General features: G+C 37.8%; 1 protein-coding gene across 5 annotated transcripts in view; it reads left to right on the top strand.

Annotated features, from left to right (window-relative positions):
• The window catches only part of SHTN1 (shootin 1), a 123,950-nt gene that overhangs the window by 22,745 nt on the left and 79,295 nt on the right, over positions 1-21,910 (top strand). For 4 of the 5 annotated variants that reach the window (XM_017543788.2, XM_017543791.2, XM_037743971.1 and 1 more), the window contains 3 exons: positions 3,316-3,368; positions 14,192-14,252; positions 21,344-21,438. In XM_017543788.2, coding sequence (XP_017399277.1) covers positions 3,316-3,368; positions 14,192-14,252; positions 21,344-21,438 — 209 coding nt within the window. Of the gene's footprint in view, positions 1-3,315; positions 3,369-5,305; positions 5,436-14,191; positions 14,253-21,343; positions 21,439-21,910 lie in introns of all 5 variants that reach the window. The other variant, XM_037743970.1, reaches the window with a different exon arrangement.

The raw sequence follows: 21,910 nt of genomic DNA on the forward strand, positions 1-21,910 counted from the left end.
TCTTCTGCTTGATCAATTCGGCTGCTAAAACTTGTGCATACTTCGCAAAGTTCTCGTGTTGTGTTTTTCAGCTGCATTAATTCACTTATATTCGTCTCTAATTTGTGTATTCTTGTTAACATTTCGTCAAACCTTATTTCTTTGCATTAGGTTAGAACAAGTTCTTTTAATTCCCAGAAGTTTCTTATCATCCACCTTTTAGAGCCTGCTTCTGTTAATGGAACACAGTCTTTCTCCATCAGGCCTTGTTCCGTTGCTGATGAGGAACTGTGATCCCCTGTAGAGAGAGAGGCGTTCTTATTTTAGGTATTCTCAGCCTTTTTAGGCTGGTTTCTTCCCTTCGTTATAGATTTATCCATCTGTGGTCTTTATAATTACCGTCTTTGTAGTTGGGTTTCTAAATGGACGTCCAACTTGCTGATTCCCGGCGCTAAAATCTGAGCAACCCACTGCGCCGTCCAAAACAGCGGCGTTAAGATTGATGGTGCTTTTCTGACTGCACGAAGAACCGCCGCACCAAGGCAGCGGCAAAACTGCCTCGCCAGCCACAAGAGTCGCGCTGGCAACCCGTGGGGCTCCTCCGCTGGGAATCTCCTGGTACGTGAACAACAAAAATTCATCTGAAAGTGTGGCGTCCTCTCGTTCTCTGCACTTTCACTGGGAGCTACAATCCCAAGCTGCTAGTGATCAGCCATCTTGGATCTCTCTGAAAAAATGTCTTAATATCAACATGAGATCATGGTTTTATAAGTCTTTGTTGTTCGCTTTGTATGTCTACAAAGTAGGTCACCAATAATAGAATATTAAATCAATTTTGGTTTTTCAACTTTATAGATACTTTTAAATGTCAAGTAACCTAAAATCAAAGTCTCTTAATAAAAATCAGAGTCTCTTAATAAAGTATTTATGTATCTATTTTTTGAAACAATATAGTGATAAGATATGGGACCACAGACTACCCAGCAGTGGTGTAGTTAGTATTTTTAGAAGTTCTTATTAGTTCTTGTTTCTTTCTGTTAAAAAGATAGGGACACGTTTCATTTGTTTTTCAGCTCCAGAGAATTTAGTTTATACTTAGCTCTTGGGGTGTGTGTGGTGGGGGCTGATGAAGAGCTGGTGTGCAGAGGGCTTCATTCTAGGTCAGTCAAATCTTTTTCTGTTGAAAAATTTTTTTTTTTTTTTTTTTTTTTTTTTTTTTTTTTTTTTTTTTTTTTTTTTTTTTTTTTTTTTTTTTTTTTTTTTTTTTTTTTTTTTTTTTTTTTTTTTTTTTTTTTTTTTTTTTTTTTTTTTTTTTTTTTTTTTTTTTTGAGACAGAGTCTTGCTCTGTTGCCCAGGTTGGAGTGCAGTGGTGCATTCTCCACTCACTGCAGCCTCTGCTTCCTGGGTTCACACAATTATCCTACCTTAGCCTCCTAAGTATCTGGAACTACAGGTGAATGCCTCCACGTCTGGCTAATTTTTGTACTTTCAGTAGAGACAGGGTTCCGCCTTGTTGGCCAGGCTGGTCTTGAACTCCTGACCTCAAGTGATCTGCTCACCTTAGTCTCCCAAAGTTCTGGGAATACAGGCGTGACCTGCCACGCCCAGCCTGTAAATGTAATTATTTTCGGAAGAACTATATCTTTACGTGTACACATTCACCTATTTTAGGGGCTAATTCTCAAGGATTCTTTTGGAATGTGGCTTCAAAAAATTGTCCATTAATTCTTGTTTGATTAGTCCTGGCATACTAGTACAACTTCCAGACATTGATTGTATAATCTCATAAATATTTGCCAGTTTGAATTAGGATTTTAGGACTTTGGTACCACCATCACAGTAGCCGTTCTGAACCCTTTCAGTCACCATAGGAGAAAACAAGGCATGTGCTTTACCATATTAATTGTCTGTTTCTGGGGTGTTCTTTGTCCCAGTGGATAGAATCATACATTTCTAGAATTAAGGACCAGATTATCGGGGATGTTCTTGCAGCCACTGGTTTCAGATTTTTTATTTCTGTTTCTAGATTATGCATAGAAATAGGAAACTCTGGTCTTTTTTTTTTTTAAAGAAAAACTGGTTTTTGTTTTTTTGTAGATAAATCCATAAAGATGAATGTTCATATTGTGACCAGCCTGGGCAATATAGTAAGACCCTATCTCTACAAGAAATTTTAAAAATTTAGCTGGGCATGGTAGCATGTGCCTATGGTTCCAGCTGCTCAGGAGGCTGAGGTATATTGTTTGAGACAAGGAGTTTGAAACTGCAGTGAGCTGTGATGGCACCAGTGCACTCCAGCCTAAGTGACAGAACACAATCTTGTCTCTTAAAAAAAAAAAAAAAAAAAAAAACCAACCTGATGATTCACGGAGTTTCTGGTGCCAGTCAAGCTGCTGGCCCTGGGGCGAGCTGCAATTTTAGACTTCCTACAGCTGTTCTGCTCTGTCATTGATCTTAGGTGATTCTTTTCTTCTCATATAATGTGTTGAAAACTTTATATTCTCAACTGTGAGGATACCTGAAAATGATGCTTTGATTAAAGATGAATGTGGGGATTTAGTTTTTTTTTTTTTTTTTTTTTTGGCAATAAAGGATTTTTAAGTACACAACTTTCCTCCCTATTTAGTGGGTAATGTTTCCAAACAGTTTAACATATCTTCCCCATTTAGTGAAATGAGTCTGAATTTCTGGTCATGACTTGATGACTGACAATCTCATCTGAAAATAGTTGTTCTTAGATGAATCCTTCACAAATTTTTTGCTTTGTGAATAAAGCAGACGTGTGACCTTGAGTCGAATGTGCAAACCTGCTCTACTTTCTAGAAGCTGATTTTCTAAATACAACTCATTATAGTATCACAGACTAATAGTGCTGGGTGGAACTTCAGGAAACATCTGCCTAAATCCTTTCACATGACCAAATGCTGAGCATCAGAAAGGAAAAGAGCCTTGTCATATGTCACCTCTGCTGGCTCATGGGTGTTCCTAATGACCTAGGGAGAACTGAAATTTAGCTTCATGGGCTCATGTCTGCTTTTTCTTCCTGACTCTTAAAAATAGTAGGCTGGCTGGGTTTGGTGGCTCACACCTGTAATCACATTTTGAGAGGCCAAGGAAGGAGGATCACTTGAGCCCAGGAGTTTTGAGACCAGCCTGGGCAACATAGTGAGACCCTGCCAGTACAAAATAAAAAGAAAAGCAGAAGCCCCTTTTCTGCAGCCTCTTCCCTACCCTGCTTCAACCTAGTAAGAAGACAGTGGGGGTTAGTTGGGTTCCCAGGCTTCCTGCAGTAAACTTTTGACAATGTTGTAATTTTGCTTTCCTTTTTTCTTTTAGCAATAGGCGAATATGAAGACCTTAGAGCAGAGAACCAGAAAACAAAGGAGAAGGTTTGTACTTACCCTTTTTCTCCCCTTTCTTACATGTGTAAAAGCCTAGGCCTCATAGTGCATTGTTCAGTCACCAATTTCAGTTAAATGTGAATGAGGGTTCTTTTTTTCTTTTCTTCCCTTTTCTCTTGCATGTGTGCTTCAAGCTAATACTAACTCCAGGCTCCAGATGGTAAAGAATAGCGGGCATGCCACAGTGGGTGCAGCTCTGGGAGATTAACTACATGGCTAAATGTGCATCAAGGCACCAGGCCAAGCAACTCAAGTCCCGAGGAATTGTACTTTTCCCCCAACAGTCAGATTTGGGATTCTGTCAGTGGAATTGAAGCTTGATACATGTACTTTGGGGACCTAGACACATTGGGCCCTGGAGGAAACTCTTTGGAATTAGTCATATTTGACCCCAATACTTCCATAAATCTTTTGTATGTTTGCTTCCTCTATCGCTATGAATAATACACCGGAAGTTGAAAAGCATCCCATGTGAAGGTGGGGAAGTGTGATGAATATTTTCAAGGGCTCTTTCAGTTTTGTTTTATCTGTTAAATAATTGAATTCTACTTACTTTACAAACTGTATCCTTATCACTTAAATATCTAAGATTTGTGAATGCTTGCTAATATATATAACTAATACTATACATATACATACATATATACATGTGTATGTGTATGTATATGTATAGTATTAGCTATATATACACACACATAGTATTATATACACATAGTATTAGCTGTATATATTAGCAACCATGTACATATATATATATATATTTTTTTTCCTTGTAAATTTAGGGAGGGGACAAATGGACAGGCTAAGGTCAGAAACATAGAGGGACTGAATAGCAAATGAAAAATAGAGAGGAAGCACACTGTCTATTTTTGGTTTTAGATATAAACAAAATTTACTTTAAAAAATTACTTTGGTAGGCAAATATTTCAGAACATAATATTCCTGATAGAAAATTAATAAAACAGGTCCCTAGTAGATATTAAAGAAGATAGCCATCACTGCTGTAAATTGTGAAACCTCATTTTTAAAATTTCAGAATAAGAGTTGTAATAAAAATTGGCAGAAGCTAAATATTTGTAAAACTTATGGGATATTTGGGATCACTTATTGGGGTCTTTAGAATTATATTTAACTTTTTCATTATTAATGTGCCACTTATATAGCTGTAGTAAGGATGGAGATATTAATGGTGAGTACTCTAGTTCAAAGCAGATTATAATGGATTTTTAGATAATTATTTTTCACCTATTTTTAAGTCTCCTTTGCTTATTTGTAAATAAATTCTTGTTCTGTGAAATCTTAAGTTTCTTCTCTTGCCTTCATCAGTTGTTCAGGGAATGGTAGGTGAAGGTGATAAAAGATACCCGTGTTAAAAGGGGTAGTGTATGCATCTATAATATGGTAAGAAGCACTTTGGGAGGCTCAGGTGAGAGGATCACTTGAGACCCAGAATTTGAGACCCGCTTGGTCAACATGGTGAGACCCCCATCTTTAACCAAAAAAAAAAAAAATTAATCAGGCATGGTGGCATGCACCTGTAGTTCCAGCTACTTGGGAGGCCAAGGCAGGAGGATCACTTGAGCCCTAAAGGCTGAAGCTGCAGTGAGCGATGATTGCACCACTTAATTCCAGCCTGGGTAACAGAGTGAGATATTGTTTCAAAACGCGCGCACGCGCGTGCACACACACACACACACACACACACACGAGTAAGAAAGTCACAGAAAATAGTAATATGGCAAGATTTCTAATTCCAACCCTATAACCATGCAAAATCACAAATGTCCTGAGGACATAAACAGGTAAGGAGGTTATGCTTAGATCCTGGGCCCCTGATGCCCCATAATTCCAAAGTAAACCTAATGGGTCATTCTTAGGCTGGATAACTTGAGCCTCTTGCCCTACGATACTCAACTGTCGTCCAGCTCTAGGAGAACAAAGAGGCTGAGATGTTATCAGTCTTTGAGCCTTCTTCATAGCTGCTCCTGACCCACGGGAAGAACAAAGCAAGTTGGAGGAGTTAATTCAGGAGCACTCTTTGACTTAACCTAGAAGGTGAGAGGAGGGAAAGCAAACAGGTGTCTTCATAGAAGAGAGAAAGAAGGATGGTAGAAGAAAATGAATAATGTAAGAGGAAGAAGATTAAATTATTTATTTATTCTTTTCTTCTTTAATACTTGCTTACATGTAGACCTAGCAGTATCCTAAAGATACATAGTAGATGCTCTGTATACATCTATTGTTGGTGGAGATGATGTTTAACTGACAGCCACTTTCTGTAGTGAGGTTTTAAGTGAATCATCTGTTATGCAAGTGGTATTATAGATAAAATGCATTTGGTAAAAGGAGGATTATAAATTACCTCAGCCCATTAACTGTTTACATGTTTCTCTGCATAGAGTGTGGCCTAATACTTGCATAACATCTGTAGGCATTATTGATCTGCTGCTGTTGTAATTCTTTAAAAATAACTATTAACAGAAATGGGAAGAAAAGAAATGAAAGCAATATGGAATGCTCTGTGGTTGGGTGGAACAAAGTAGAGTGGTTTGAAGTTCACTGCACTGTTTATCTTCTGTTAAAAGACTAGCTTGCTTATTACTGCAGATTTTTTCCCAAAAAGGGGGGGGGCTGTATTACAAAGGAGGGAAGCATATAATAAAAGCCTTTTACAGAGTGTAGAATGAGTGAAAGCAGCTTTAGTTCCAGAGGTGGTAAATGCAGAACAGCATTTTCTCTGGGAAAGCCCTCTCTTGTGCCTGGCTGGCTGAGCTTTGTCCAGTTGACATCAGCAAATACATGTGGCCATCCTTCCATTGTAGCCCCAGACCAGAGTACAGTTAAATTGTTCAGGGACAGCAAACTAAGGTAAGACTCCTTTTTCCATGGTTAATTTGACATAGGGAAATTTAGAATGAACAGAGGAAGCAAAATAAATAAATAAATGAATAAATTGCAAGGTATTTCTGCCTTCCACATGCCTACGTTCAGTCTTTGTGTCCAGGTCATGAACCTTACCAGTGGGAAGAGGCAGTGGTTGTGATTCCTTTGGGTAGGATCTTTTACTGTCCTGTTTGGAGTCTTTCCTCTTGAGACAAGTGGTCTGACATGGTGCTCTTCAGGGAAACTAGTTGCTTAGGCTGCATGGAGTAAGAAGCTGCTATGGGACATCCATGCTCTCTTCTTCCCATCTCATGCTCTGAACAGCAGTGTGTCCGCTCCATTTCACAGAGGAGAGAACAGTACCACAGGGTTTGAGTGAGTTTCCCAGTGTTACACAGATAATGGCAGAGTCTAGATTCAAACGTCAATCTTCTGACTACAGTGTTCTTTTAGAAGCAGGTGAACTGTGGGAGCTTATTGACTCTTCTTCCACAAAGGTCCTAACTTTATCCTAATTCTGTATTGTTAGTGCATGAATTTTCCACAGCAAATATCAGACTTGATCCTTTTCTGGGTCATTTGTCTTTACAAGCTATTGGTTTATGTTAAAAAACTGAAAGTTAAATATAAATAACAAATCAATCTTACGTCAAAGAATTCACATATGTGTGTGTATATGTATGTGTGTACTTGTATGTATACACATAGATTCTGGCATAATGCATCCCAAGGATAAAAGCAGGAAATTTGGGGCAGGGAGAATGGACCAATGTTTTAATGGATCTTTTTTTTTTCTTTTTGGTAGTTCTCCCATTTTAGGAAAATTGCTGACTATTTTATGGTTTTTATCAATGACTTTGAGAATAGAGTCTGTCTGTTTGAGTTTATAAGAAAAGCTCTTTTAAAGGGAAACCTTTTTGTTGAATGCCTTCTGAGTACTGAGATGTAAAGAAAAATATATGAAAGTCCTACTCTTGAGTAAAACTACTCTAATGAGGACCCCAAATAAGTTGAAAAATAACTACAATCAATTATGCTGCTCTAAGTGAGTGCCTAGAGCATGGCTGGGCAATGGACAAAGAACAAAAAGACAAGGATCCTACTTTTTTCCATGTGACAAACTTTTACTACCCTTTAATGCTTGGCTTAAATGTCGTTTACGTTTTAAAAAGTCTTCTCTAGCTCTCTCACAAGCAGAATCAGTTGCTTTTTTGGTAATAAAACATCTGCATATTTCTTTATGCATGTATCATATTTATCAAGCAAAATGTATTATTATTAAAATATTGGCATATAAGCACATGGTGTGGTTGCCTTAAAATGTAAAAACAATGAGATTTCTTTTTTTAAAACATCAAGATAAATGGGGATTATGGAAAGGGTGCTGCTTGCTACTTACCATTATTTTTTGCCCATTTTCTAAATGGACTTAGCAGTATGTAAAAAAGTAAGAGCCTATCATACTGACATGAATAACTCTTCAAATTTATATTTTTGGGGTATGGAAAAATAGATGACTATATATTTTGCAATCAACCAAATAAAATGGTTTACTTTGCTTGTGTGGCAATTACCATATTCAAATGTTAGTCATGCCTCCACAATTGAAGGGCATTCTCTTATGACTCACTCAGGATCTTTGTCATAATCGTTTGAGTTTTTTTCCTATATGGGGGGAAAAGCGTCATTGAGCTTTGAATGGAATAGCTTTCACATTTCTCAGGGTAGTGGGGTTGGGGGTGTGTGTGGAGTGTGCATAAAAAGAAGGAAATCTGTATAATAGAAGAATGTCTGCCTTTAAATAGTAAGTATTTATGTTTAGTATTATGTTCTGAGATCGAGTTTTGAAATGCATAAATGTTTAAGTGGCTGATTAGAAGTCGTTTGGGTGAGCTACTGTAACAGTGCATCAGGCGGTTCTGTCAGCTTGCCAGGAACAATGAATGAAAAGAGAATGAGACAGACACTTTCCAAGACTTAGGTTTCAAGAAGCGGGATATATGATACTGTTTGCATCTTGGCTCACTTGTCTATTGTTGAAATTTCTTCCTCTTGTGTAATATTCATGGATGAAGGTCCCGACGTATTTTATTTAAAAAAAAAATCAATAAAGAGGCCACTTTAAAGAGCAAGATATGCATCCATTATGCTAACTGTTCATGCATAATACATCCACATACATGCAGTTTCTTTGAGACAGAGTGGCAAGTGGTTGTGCCAGAGAAAAAGTAATTACTTAGCAGTTTGAAAGTGAAAATGAGTCTCTTATTAACAGCAATCTATCTAGAAACAAAGAGCAAGGATCTCTGTTCTGATGACATGTGTTTCCATCTCACACACAATACCTAGAATTTGGAGAATGCTGCAAGACAGCTTTGAGGGCAGCTACCACTTCTTTTTTGCCTGTGAAAATTGGAGGGAAAGAACTTTGAATTGGAAGAAAGAAGAACACCAAAAGAGAGAGTGAAAGGAACTCCATCCTAGTGGGAATGATTTAATGTGTTGTATTCTTTATGGATAAGAGTGTAGAAATCCAGAAAGCACAGTGTTAGCTAGACTTACATAGGTGGAGCAGTAGAATTGTCGATTACTATTAAAAATGAATCGATGGTCCTTTCACTGTATCGCCTAGGATTCTAAAACAGGTAAATACACACAATTCTAATGCTGGCAATATTTAAAATCTTTAAATACTGTAACTGCACATTAATGAACTTCAAGAAAAATGGTGTAATGTTAAAATTCCTTAAACTTAGTGGCAGTGTACCCTCTGTTGTACATTCCTTAGGAAATGGGTACATGTTTTTTTCATTTCTGGTTTGGCAGTATTTCTCACATTATATCAGGTGTCCTTATGAATTACTTACTTCATTTGTTGATCTTTTATGGTAGATCATAAGTTTTTGTGAGAACACGTTGTCTATTGTGTTCATGTATTGTGCCCAGTGTTTAACATAGTACCTGGCCTGTGTGGGTTCTGGATAAATTTGTTCAGTTCTCAGAAGAAGGAAATCATGACATTCAATGATTATCGTAGATACTTGCTTCAAAGTCTGATTCAGTCATCTGTAGTGTACTTGCCTATGTATAGATCATCCCATATCTTGCTGTTGTGCATATGTGGTGTATATATGTATTTCTTGAGCCCTAAACTGCCCTGTCTATAGGCTAGCAACCCTCTGATGCATTTGTGCACCAGGAAGACAAGCATGAATGTTTCTATTAGTGGAAGTTAGATACAATTCAGCATGTTGAGGTTTTTCTTGCATGACATTTGCATACAACAGAGTATACAGATGTGTCGGTATCTATATCAGTTATCTGTACATCTGCTGAGCCCTTTGAAGCAGACATTTTTTTTCCTTCCATTTATTTATTTATTGCATTTTAGGTTTTGGGGTACATGTGAAGAACATGCAAGATTGTTGCATAGGTACACACGTGGCAGTGTGATTTGCTGCCTTCCTCCCCATCACCTACATCTGGCATCTCTCACCTTGCTATCTCTCCCCAACTCCCCAAAAACAGACATTTTAATGTTGACAGTAGTTGGATGAATATGTGAGAGAGGGATGAATAGCTGAGCTGCCCATTTTGGGGAATGGGTGGCACAGGGAAGATACCAGTTCACACTGGAAAGGCTGTTTCTCTGCAAATCAGTCTGCCAATGCTCAGAAATCCTGGTTTAGTTTCAGAAGCCAGGTATCTGCTTGGATGAGGCTCAAGGAAGAGATCTGGAAAATACCCAGGGCTTCTAATATTAAGGGCTTTCAAAACCAGCAAGGCTAACCTCCGGTCAATTCATCACTTCATAAAGAGCCAAATAGAGACTCTAGAGTAGATGTAATGTTATCCAGCTTGCTTACATGAGCCAGCAGTTGTGCTGCTGGGTTCTACCCCAGCCTTGAGCTACAGAGAATCGTTGGGCATCATAATTAAGTGATGTGGGCCCAAGAACATCTGTTGCTATTGCAAAGTCTTCATGAGCAATTCTCACACAAAAAGAAGCATTTTTTACAAATGCTGCAGCTGCATGAGCAGGGTAGAGAAGGGGTGGGATGGGTGAGGGGCTTCTGTGTGGTGTAAAGATGAAACATTCTTCCTAAAAAGCCTGTAATCCTGGCTGACTTCCCTCTGTTGGTAGAATGAGAGAAAGTTTGCAAGATACTTTTCTGGGTTCACCTAAAAAAAATGAAATAAGTGGGTGTTTGGATTTCTGCTTTAGTAAATGTGTACATCCTCCATATTTTGTTCAGTTCTGGTTTGGAATAAGTAAGCTGCATTTGCAGCATGTGTAGACTTTCCCCACCCCCAACTCACACCCCTTTCAGCATAACAGATGGTAAATTCTGTGGCTGCCAGTTCTAGCATAATGTGGTTGCAGAAAATAGAAAGCAAAGCAACATGAAGACCCCTGATAGAACACAGCTGGGGGTGGGAGACAGCTTGTGAATCTGCTGCTGATGATAGCCATCGGGTTACTGTGAACACTCATAGCTGGACTACAGAAATGGGCAACCTGCATGTTGGAATAAAACTGACATTGAGACCTGTTATTAACCTGGACCTGTCTACCTGGGCCTTAATAGCAGAGAGCATGGACCTAACGTCTTTGTTCTGGGTGACTACTACAAGCCTACCTAAAATTGTCATGCATCGCATTAGTGGTTGCATATGATGTCAACTGGTGGCCTTTTTCAAATCTGACTAGACAGAGCATTGTTCCTGTTTAATGCTTTTGTCTTCCAAAGTCTCACTAAAAACTCTGGCTAATTTGACTGAAGTGAGAATTGAATTAACCTCTAATTCCTTCAGGTAGAGCTTTGAGAGCTGCTTAGAGGTACCCCAGTGACATTAATTAGGAGCGACATTCCCAAGTACCAGCTCTTAAATGAAGACAGGTTTTTATAAGGTGTCTCACATTTTTCAGAAATGACAAATTAAGAAATATGTAATTAATTTGAGAGTGAAGCACCAGATATATTTCACTTGGTAATCATGACTCAAGAGTTTGAACCTAGTAGGAAACTAGGTTTCTTCTTGTGCCTTATGCTATATTGTGCATTGTTGAGGAAGGTAGACAGACCAGTAGGGGTGGTGAGGAAGTCCAGAACAAACAGAAGCCCATTCTTGAAAATGAGAGGAACATTCCTGAAACAGCCGGCTGGAAGTCTCCTATCATTAAGGGTTATGATGTCTGATGTAGTCCACTTGGGTTGGGGAAGGATCTATGAAAAGCCTATATGAGAATTTAGAACTCTACCATTTAAAATTTTAAACACCAAAAAAAATCATAAATGTTGTTTATTTCAGGTGGAACTAGAGACTATATTGGACAGAATTATTATTTTATACAGAGGATGGATCACCATAGGGAAACCTTAATCAAATAAACGCCTTCTCCTTTAGGATCTGTGGTCCAGCCTAACTCATTTTGATTGGGTGGGGGATCCTAAGTCAGGATTTAGCAACCAGCTTTGCGAATTTAACACATGTACTTGCATCAGGTTCTCTTGCCAGAATGCATTTACCCATATGCGCAGGGATAGTATAACATTTCAGTGGCTCTTTAGAGACTGAAAGGGAAAACTGAACCATGAGCTTCTTACTTTTTTATTTTAAAACATTTTAAAAGGATGGAGAAGGGCAGAGAATAGTATAATGAATACCCATTGCACAGGACTATCATTTCTCTTGAAATTCAAAAATAAGGAATGCAGCAGATTCAACTGAAAGCTGTCACCATGCCTAGTCCCATTCCCCTCCCTATCTCCCAAGAGACAACTACTATCTTAAATGTATATTTCTTCTCATTTCATATTTTTATACTGGATGTATCATAAAGCATATAGAAATACATGAGATGTTTTTGTGTACAGAAGATATTTGATATATCTTCTGCAACTCATTCAACATGATGTTTTTAACATTTATGTTGATACATATGGCTTTATTCATTTTCACTGCTCTATAGTGTAGTATATGAACATACCATGATTTATTATTAAAAATGAGGAACCTTTTGTATATATCATCTTTTATACGTTACTAGAGATTCTCTGGGTACATACACCTAGAGGTAGAATTGCTGAGTCATAGGAAATTTACATATTCAATTCTAATAGAAGTTTATTTACAAAGCAATTATACTGATTTTTACATCCGTCAGTAGTTTATGAGAGTTCCTGGCTCCCAGTATCAGAGTTTTTCAGTTTTTGCCAGTCTGATAGGTGAGAATATCTCATTGTTTTAATCTGGATTTTTCACGTTACTTGACATCATAATTTTTTAGCTGTTGAAAATTGAAATTAAAAACATCCAGAGGGATGAAATTTCAATGTATTTATCTGACAGGTTAGCAATCAAATATGATTTAAAATTGTACTTTATTCATATAGCACTCCTAGGGAATAAGATAGTCCCAATATATATATATTTTTTTTTGAGACGTCTCACTCTGTAGCCCAGGCTAGAGTGCAGTGGTACCATCTTGGTTCACTGCAACCTCCACTTCCTGGGTCTGGGTTCAAGCAATTCTCCTGCCTCAGCCTCAGCCTCTAGAGTAGCTGGGATTATAGGCATGTGCCACCATGCCCAGCTAATTTTTGTATTTTTAGTAGAGACAGGGTTTCACCATGTTGACCAGGCTGGTCTTGAACTCCTGATATTTTGATCCGCCCACCTCAGCCTCCCAAAGTTCTGGGATTACAGGTGAGAGTCATCCCAAGATATTAAATTTTAAATTATTACTGTAAGAGTTAGAAATTACTTTTTAAAGTTTTAGCTGCTTGTGATGAATATCTATCTCTACAATATGTTATATATCCCTGTTTTATGAAATTCAAGATATATTGAATTCAGTCCTTATAATAATAAATATTAGGTTTTTAAAAAAATTCAGGCTGGGTGTGGTGACTCATACCTGTAATCCCAGCACTTTGGGAGGCTGAGGCAGGTGGATCACCTGAGGTAAGGAGTTCAAGATCAGCCTGACCAATATGGTGAAACCCCGTCTCTACTAAAAACACAAAAATTAGCCCGGTGTGGTGGCACACACCTATAATCCCAGCTACTTGGGAGGCTGAGGCAGAATTGCTTGAACCTGGGAGGCAGAGGTTGCAGTGAGCCAAGATTACGCCACTGCACTCCAGCCTGGGGGACAAGAGTGAAACTCCATCTCAAAAAAAAAAAAAAAATCATTAATGCCTTCAGGGCCTATTGATACAGGAGATATTTGTTTCTATACTAGATACCCTAAAAGGTCCTTATGCTCTAATAGTTATTTTTGCCTTTTATGGTCTTGCCTCCCAAAGCGTTTTCAGTGAGTTCTCCTACATTTTTAAATTAAAAATCAGTTTATATAAATGATATGTGCTTATTATGGAATATTTTACCTTTTCTCCTTTTAACTTGGTCCCTTCCCCTAGTCAGAATTCTGAGGACACACGGATCACTTTTTCTTAGGTGAGAGTGCGTGGCATGTGGCTGCCTTTTGCCATCATGCAGTAGTCTTTCCATCCCTCACAAGTATGTGCCAGTGTTCTGGATAGTTGAAACTGTTTAGAATCAGGTTTGTAGATGAGTGGCTGTGTACTGCATTAGCCAACATAAAAAGAGGTACAAACATTCTCTTAAAGAATGAATGTATTTTAACTCAAGGATGTTAAATTGGTCTATTATTTAGGAGATCATTAACAGGAAGGTGACTTATATCTTAGGAGGTCTGAGAAAATTGGCCAGATACAAATGGCACAAACCCCATGCTGGTTGAGCAGTATAAGTTCTGTATGACCATTGATGCTTTCAAAGGTTTCAAATTTTGTTTGTTTTCAGAAAATTGCTGCTGTTTATAAGTTTGCTCGTCCTTGCCTTTTCAAACTTAAAATTTATGATTTAAGTTTAACATTTCTTTTTCTCTCTCATTTCAGTGTGACAAAATAATGCAAGAACGAGATGAAGCTGTCAAAAAACTGGAAGAATTTCAGAAAAGTACGTAAGCATTTCAGTGGAATTATTGTAACTCATAGAGGGTTTGGGGGATTATAGACATATACCCGGTTTAGTTGATGATGTCCTGGTCATACAATCAGGAAAGCAAGAATTCTTTCTATTTGCCCCAAAATGCTCAGGAATCACTTTAAGCTTTACAGAAATGGAATAAGCATTATTGTTTTATCAATGATGTTAGAAAAACCTGTACTTGTTATAAAACAGTTTAACTATACAGAAAAGTTAAAGGAGAACAAAAATGGCTTGTTGTCTTGGCTTCTTGAAAAAAACCAGTGCTAGTACTTTATTTTTAAGAGTGTGAATGTTTGAAATAGCCCTCTCACTGAAGAAAGTTAGATTCCCACAAAAAGTGTACTTTCCAAATTTTTGCTACGTTACTTTTTTAGGTGATGTAAATCTGTTATTACTTTATCCCTAAGACAACATAGCTGATCAGACCCAGAAGAATCAGATGGAAATATGTCATAGGCACAGGGTCAGACTGAAGCAGGGAAAATGGCCCCCTCCCTTGGAAGCCTTTCTCCATCATTCTGCAGATACTCTGTCAATCAGGATATTTGAAGATATTATAAAGAGTTGACGTGGTAACTACACAGCAGAACATTTTATTCTAGGCAAAACAGCCATACAAAGGCAATATGATGGTTAAATTTCAACAGTAAGTTTATTTCAGTGTCTGGTTGTAACAAAGAACATCCAAGGGGAATCTTGTTGATATTACCTGTCTTTGGAGGCCAATATGCTATACTAGAAATACCTCTTAGTTGCAAATGTGTGAATTCCAATTATATGGTACTTATGAAATATACTTACTCTGAGTCACATCTTAAACAGTTATACCATTGGCATTGTTACCAGTTAATATACTTGAATTATTGATAGTGGATTGGTATACAGTGAAGATAGTTCAAGTTCCTTATGTTTGAACTTACAAAACATTTTGATCTAGGTAGGCAGTAGGGACTTTGCTTCCTGCATTATACAAAAGCAGAAGCAACTTTCCGGAGTGTCAACCTTCGAAGTAACATGTACATTCTGCTTTCATCTGCCATTTCTCTTTTCCCTTTCTTTGTCTCTTCCTCTGAATAACTTTGATAGTTTTAAAAATTTACATTTTTTCTTATGAGCAACTCAAATTGAAGCCTGAGAGGATTGATTGGAAGATTAGTACAACAATCTGTATTGTTGTATTCATTTAGTTTTTACATTTACTAAGTGTGTTTAATTAATTTAAGATTTGGATGTTAGGAAAACAGTGCTAATTCTTTTTTTCTTTTTTCTTACTCTCCTGGTAACTCACAGAACAACAGAGTGCCAACTGTTTACTCATTCTCCAAAGAAAACTTTATGTATTTGTCAGAAAACTGTATCTGGGATAAATAATTCCTGGCTTTTGAGCAGAGGGTAGAATTTCAGATTTGGAAGGGAGTGAGGCAGTATTTTATCAGCGGTGAAGAGCATTCATTTGTGTAAATCCAAGTTTCTGCATTAATAAAATTGGCGTAAATGACCTTGCTTCATTGGCCATTTGATGGTTTAAAAAAAAAACAACACAAAAACAAAACCATAATCTGTATAAAAAATGCTTAACACTGTATGTACCTGGCATATAGTAAGTGCTCGATAAATGTTAGTTGCTGCTACTACCGTCTCATCTACTAAACTATCCGGTACCTGACTGCCCTTCAGTATTGAGTTCGTATCATTTACCTTTAGGGAATAAGTTCCTTGACACCAGACTCCACATTTGGACAGTGGTGGAAGAAACGTCTGTTTTGGTGCTGAGTCGAAATCTGAAGATCCCTGTAATGTTTACCTACTAGGTCTACATCTCTTTTTTTTTTTTTTTTTCTTTTCTTTTTGAGACAGAGTCTCGCTGTGTCACCTAGGCTAGAGTGCAGTGGCGTGATCTCTGCTCACTGCAAGCTTCACCTCCTGGATTCAAGCAATTCTTGTGCCTCAGCCTCCCAAGTAGCTGGGATTACAGATGTGTGTCCCATGCCTGGCTATTTTTTGTATTTTTCGTAGAGACGGAGTTTCACCATGTTGACCAGGCTGGTTTTGAATTCCTGCCGTCAAGTGATCCTCCCACCTCTGCCTCTCAAAGTGCTGGGATTGCAGGTGTGAGCCACCACGCCCAGCCTAGGCCTAGGTCTTGAAATGTAGAGAAACAGCTGAATAAGGGTTAAGAAAAGCTTTGTTTGGCCATAGGGCTCTGCTATCCCTAGCTTAGCATACTTTTCCCAGGATAAGTGTTTTTATCCATATGTCCGTGTCATTGTTGATCCTCTGCTAGTTCTCTCTGAGCCTTCCTCCTAGTCTTTCTGCACACAAAGAACACCACCACATAGCACAGACACATTCCCTAGGTAGATTCCTGTGAAAGGAGAAGTAACTGAAGACCTTTCATACCTTTTCTTTTTCTTTTTTTTTTTTTTTTTTTGAGATGGAGTTTTGCTCTTTTTGCCCCAGCTGGATGGAATGCAATGGCCCAACCTTGGCTCACTGCAACCTCTGCCTCCCAGGTTCAAGTGATACTCCTGCCTCAGCCTCCCGAGTAGCTGGGATTACAGTCTCACGACACACCCAGCTAATTTTGTATTTTTAGTAGAGATGAGGTTTCACCGTGTTGGCCATGCTGGCCTCAGACTCCTGACCTCAGATGATCTGCCTGCTTTGGCCTCCCAAAGTCCTGGGATTACAGGCGTGAGCCACCGCACTCAGCCTCTTTCATATCTTTTCAAGGGCACATCGATTTTCCTACATATGTGCCAACTTTCATGGCTGTTTCCTTACCACATGGAAAACCTTTAGAGTTGTCTGATGTTGAAGAAGAATTTGTGATACGTTCACCACATATGCTTTAGAGATATTCTACATCTAAATATCGCTAGGCATTGGAGTTCGGAGAGGAGGTTTGCGCTAGAAGCAACATCATTGGTGGTGACAGCTTGTATAATGGATTAGAAAGGACTATAGAAAAGTAGAATCACCTAGGAACGGTTTTAGCTGGGCTTTACCGATTAAAACTCTGTGATTTGGAATATGTTATTTAATTTCTCTGGGCCTCCATGTTCTCAAATATAAAATTGCTATGATGATCCCTACGTTATAGGATTATGATGAGGCCTCATGAGGGAGCACGTGTAAAGAGTTAAGCATGAGGCTGGACTCATGGTCAGTCTCAACAAATGGTGATGGTAGTTGTTTCCTAAGAAATTCTATACAACAGAGAACATTCTTATAAAAGGCTGTTCACCGATGAGCTTAGGCCTTCGGTCCTTTAAATAGGCACTAACACAAGCACCTACTTTGCATGTAGCATTGTGCTTAGGTGCAAGTAAAACAAAATCCCTGCTCTAATGTTCATAGTGAATAGAAGATAAAAACAAGTTAAAAAAAACCAGTTACCCTACAATGTGATGTGTGCTACACTGCCACATATGTAAGACTGCTTTGAAGTCATAGATGAAGAGAGACAAACTTTGCTACTTTTAGTAGTCTAATAGAAACAATAGTTGATGTACTTTTATGTTATACTTCTGAGTTCTCAGGGTCATTAAAATTTTTTTATTACAAAAAAATTCTAAGTTATGCAAAGGCGAGAAAATAATGGAATGAACCCCCATGTTCTAGTTATCCAGTTTCAACAGTTGCCAGCTCACAGCCAGTCTTCCACCTGTACACTCATACACCCACTGTCACTGACCTCAGATTGTTTTGCAACTAATTCCAGTCATTGTATCATTTTATTGTTTACTGCCTGCAAATATTTCAGTACCTATTTCTTTCTTCTTCTTCTTCTTTTTTTCCTGAGATGAAGCCTTGCTCTGTAGCCCAGGCTAGAGTGCAGTGGCACGATCTCAGCTCACTGCAACCTCTGCCTCTAGGATCCCAGTTCAAGCAATCTCCTACCTCAGCCTCCCAAGTAGCTGGGATTACAGGCACAAGCCACCATGCCCAGGTTTAGTAGAGATGGGGTTTTACCGTGTTGTCCAGTCTGGTCTTGAACTCCTGACCTTGTGATCCTCCTGCCTCAGTCTCCCAAAGTGCTGGGATTACAGGTGTGAGCCACCATGCCCAGCCTTCAGTATATATTTCTAAAAGATTAGGATTATTTTCTTTTTAACGTAACTGCAGTATTAGGGACACTTTATTAAAAGTTCATCTTTTTTTCTTTTTTAAACCTCTTGTCATCCAAATATGCAAATATGACAGGTACAGTGGTCATGGATTGTGGTTATCCTGAGACAAGCCCAATTCAGAACCATAAGGCAAATTATTACATGAATAGCTAAATGTTTAGAAAACTTTTACTCTTTGAAATGTGCAAATAAATTTACATATTAAAAATACTTTTGTGTCATGTGAGTTGACTTTTGGTTTTGGAAATGGGGTCATGCTTTGTAAAGATATAATCACCCTTTGAAATACATTCTTTCCTTTTGAACCTAGAAAGTTGGCAACTAGGTTTTGATGCTACAAATTTAGCATTGGAAGAATTTCTTAAACTAAAAATTAATGTGCAGTTTTAAAAATGTCTACTGTTCTCTCTTTAAGAAGAAGTAAAAACACCACCAGATGGAGTATACCAAATCAGAACTGGAGAAAATATGAACAAGGACTACGCAGCTATATTTATCAAGTTAAATCACAGGGCACCTTTTTACAAAATGTTTAGAAAATAAAAGTTATTTTTTTTTTCTTTCCTGTTGCTGGACCTAAACCTCACTACTGTGGAATGAATTTTCCTGCTCTTTCAAGAGCAAGAATGTTATTGAATAAAAAGTCAGATTCCTGTGAAAAATGCAGGGTGTTTATGTTTTTGTTATGATAGTGGAAATACCAGATTGTGGCAGAAGATGTCAAGTAGTTAAGGCTAAAAATTCAAAGTAATATTTGATGTTGTAAAAATTGTATAGGTTTCTTTTCTCTTTCCTTCACACTTTTGAAGAACCTACCTTGTAAACATAGTGATAAAATGCCAGGAATATTAGGATTTTAAGGAAATAATAGAGCCTATTATTTAAACTACAATATAAAAGGCAATTATATTGATGAAGAGCTACATGGGCTTTGTGTGTGTGAATAAACTTGGCCTGTGTTCAGCTTCTATTTGTTCTTCTGGCATAAACACATATTGTGTGTGATTCCAGTTTAATGGGGACCCGTTTGTATGCCAAGCAGCTGCATTTTAGGACCTATTGCGTGATTTCATAGCTCTCTGAAAATTGGTTCTATTCAGAACAAGAGATAGAAGAGAAGAAGGGGGGTGACGTGGAAGGGTGGGGGGGAGCTTCAACACACAATCATTTCTTTTCAATTGGAGCCAGAAAGGTTGATGACAACATGACCATTGTGTTATAATGATAAGACCACTAAGGCATCTGTACCTCTCATCAAGGCTTTCACACAACAGCAGATACAATTTAATTCACTGCTCTGTCAGCAGTGCTGATACCATTATGCCGTCTGTCTCCACAGTTATAATCACTGTCCTCTGAGAAATGCAGTTGAAATGATCTTGAGCAGTCAAAGAAACTCTCAATTAAGGCTGCCACTTCCAATGTGTCAGATTGTGTCTTATGCACTTGGTACAATTTTCACTTCCAATCCTGTTTATTTACAATGTCTACCAGTAATTACGCTTAACGTGTCATTTAGTGAGGGGGGCCCCTGCCAAGCCGATTGTTGGGTGCTGCTGTACCATTGAGTGGGAGTTTCTCGAAGTCAATGCCATCAGCAGCTTTTAGGCCCTGATGGGATGCAGTAGTAATGTTGATAATGCAAGTATCGTGCTCATCAAGTCATAATTAGATGCCACTCAAATGTGCCACTTGTAATAACAGTGTTGATTCATGTTTTTCTCGGTGACTGCAACTACTAATTAGTTAAGTGGTTTTTGGTTGGCCTGCATTTGCTGCAGATTATTATTACCCCTGAAAAAATGTCAAGGTTAGAGATGTTTCTGGCCATTTAGTGCTGCTTTATGAATTTGAATATTAACATAATAAGAACTTTGGACAGACTTAGGAAGTAATACATTTTTGTATTTAATTTGGAGAGAAATTTTTCCCCTGAGTTTAATCATAATTGCAGGTTAATTAAGCTTAAATGAAGCAAAAGTAATCTCTCTTTGTGTTATGTGAGCCCAGTGCTTTTTGCCTAACTTTGTTGGGTTTCACATTTGGGTGTCCTTTATTTTTTTTTTTAAGCCAAACAAATGTCAATAAGTAACATCTACATTTAGGGTTGAGATTCTGAGAGTTTTCATTTAACTAGAAATATGGGTGGAAGGAATTGGCATTTTTCTGACTTGATCTTCAAAATATAACTCAGCTTCTAAATCACTTTGAACTTGTATATCTCAGTTTACATGCACCACCTATGAAAAAAATCTAAAAATTACTATTTTCAAGCATTGGTAAAATACCAAGTAAAATTTTATTTTTTTCTAATGCCCCTGATAGCCTGTGATTCAAGAAGCAATTTATTAGCATCACCTTTGTAACCATATAGTACATAAATCTTATTGCTACACTTTTCTGCCCAAGAGTTAGGAAATAGCATTAACTACTTTGTAGCTAATAGAGACTAATGTTGCAGTACTTAACCAAGTTGCCCCATCATTATTCCAGTCATAAGATCAATTTAAGATTTATTTTTTATTAATTTTTCTCATTAGAGCCATGTGTTATATCCTTCTAAGATAAAGAAGTCATGCTGTCACTTATCTTTATTTATGAAATGTTCTTTTGTTTAAATTAGCAGATATGTCTATGGATACATATAGAGTTGCATAGAAAATGGACACGTAAAAATATCTAAATAGCTCTCTTAAAATGTATGTATGTGAAATGAATGTTTTCCATTGTGTACTTGTTTCTTTCTACGTTCAAATATTAGCTCAGATTTAATCAGGGCAGCTTCTCAAAAACCTTTTTTCAGTGACAGCTAAAGGTCTGGCTAGCTAAAGAATTGAAGTATTCTTAATCATGGGACGATGCGTGGGCTCCTGGAATAGCTGACTAATCTTTGAATGCTGAGACTTTTTTCCCCCTCATTCCTAGTTTCTCACATGGTCATAGAGGAAGTTAATTTCATGCAGAACCATCTTGAAATAGAGAAGACTTGCCGAGAAAGTGCTGAAGCTTTGGCAACAAAGGTGAGACTTCCGATGTGAAGGAATTTTACCTGAGCTTTTAAATTTCAACTTGCTTTTCTAAGCAGCGGCTTCTGTCTGGTTTTGCTTTTCTACTTCCCTAATGGATTATCTACTCTGATGATGAGGGAAATGCTAAAAGGACTCAGAATCCTGGAATATGATTATGTAAATATTCGCCTTCATGCAAAGGTTATTCCAATTGTAAAAGGAGCATTTGTATGTGAGTATTTCAGTATTTGTGCTTTTTGCCTGTGAAAATGTGGAAAAAATGGTCCCAGTGTTAAACGGGACTTTGCAAATGTCCATGAATTTGGTTAAAATGCTAACCAAGTTTAAAACTCACCTGGTGTGACATAAAAGAGCAGTGAATGTCTCATATTTGAATCAGATGAAAAAGTCACCCTGCAGCCTTACATTTCAGGTGATTATTTGTGAAAGCAAAGCAAGGGCATGCTAAAGGTGACCTCCAGTG

The sequence above is a fragment of the Cebus imitator genome, unplaced genomic scaffold, assembly GCF_001604975.1.
Source record: "Cebus imitator isolate Cc_AM_T3 unplaced genomic scaffold, Cebus_imitator-1.0 Scaffold161, whole genome shotgun sequence".
Classification (NCBI taxonomy): Eukaryota; Metazoa; Chordata; class Mammalia; order Primates; family Cebidae; genus Cebus; species Cebus imitator.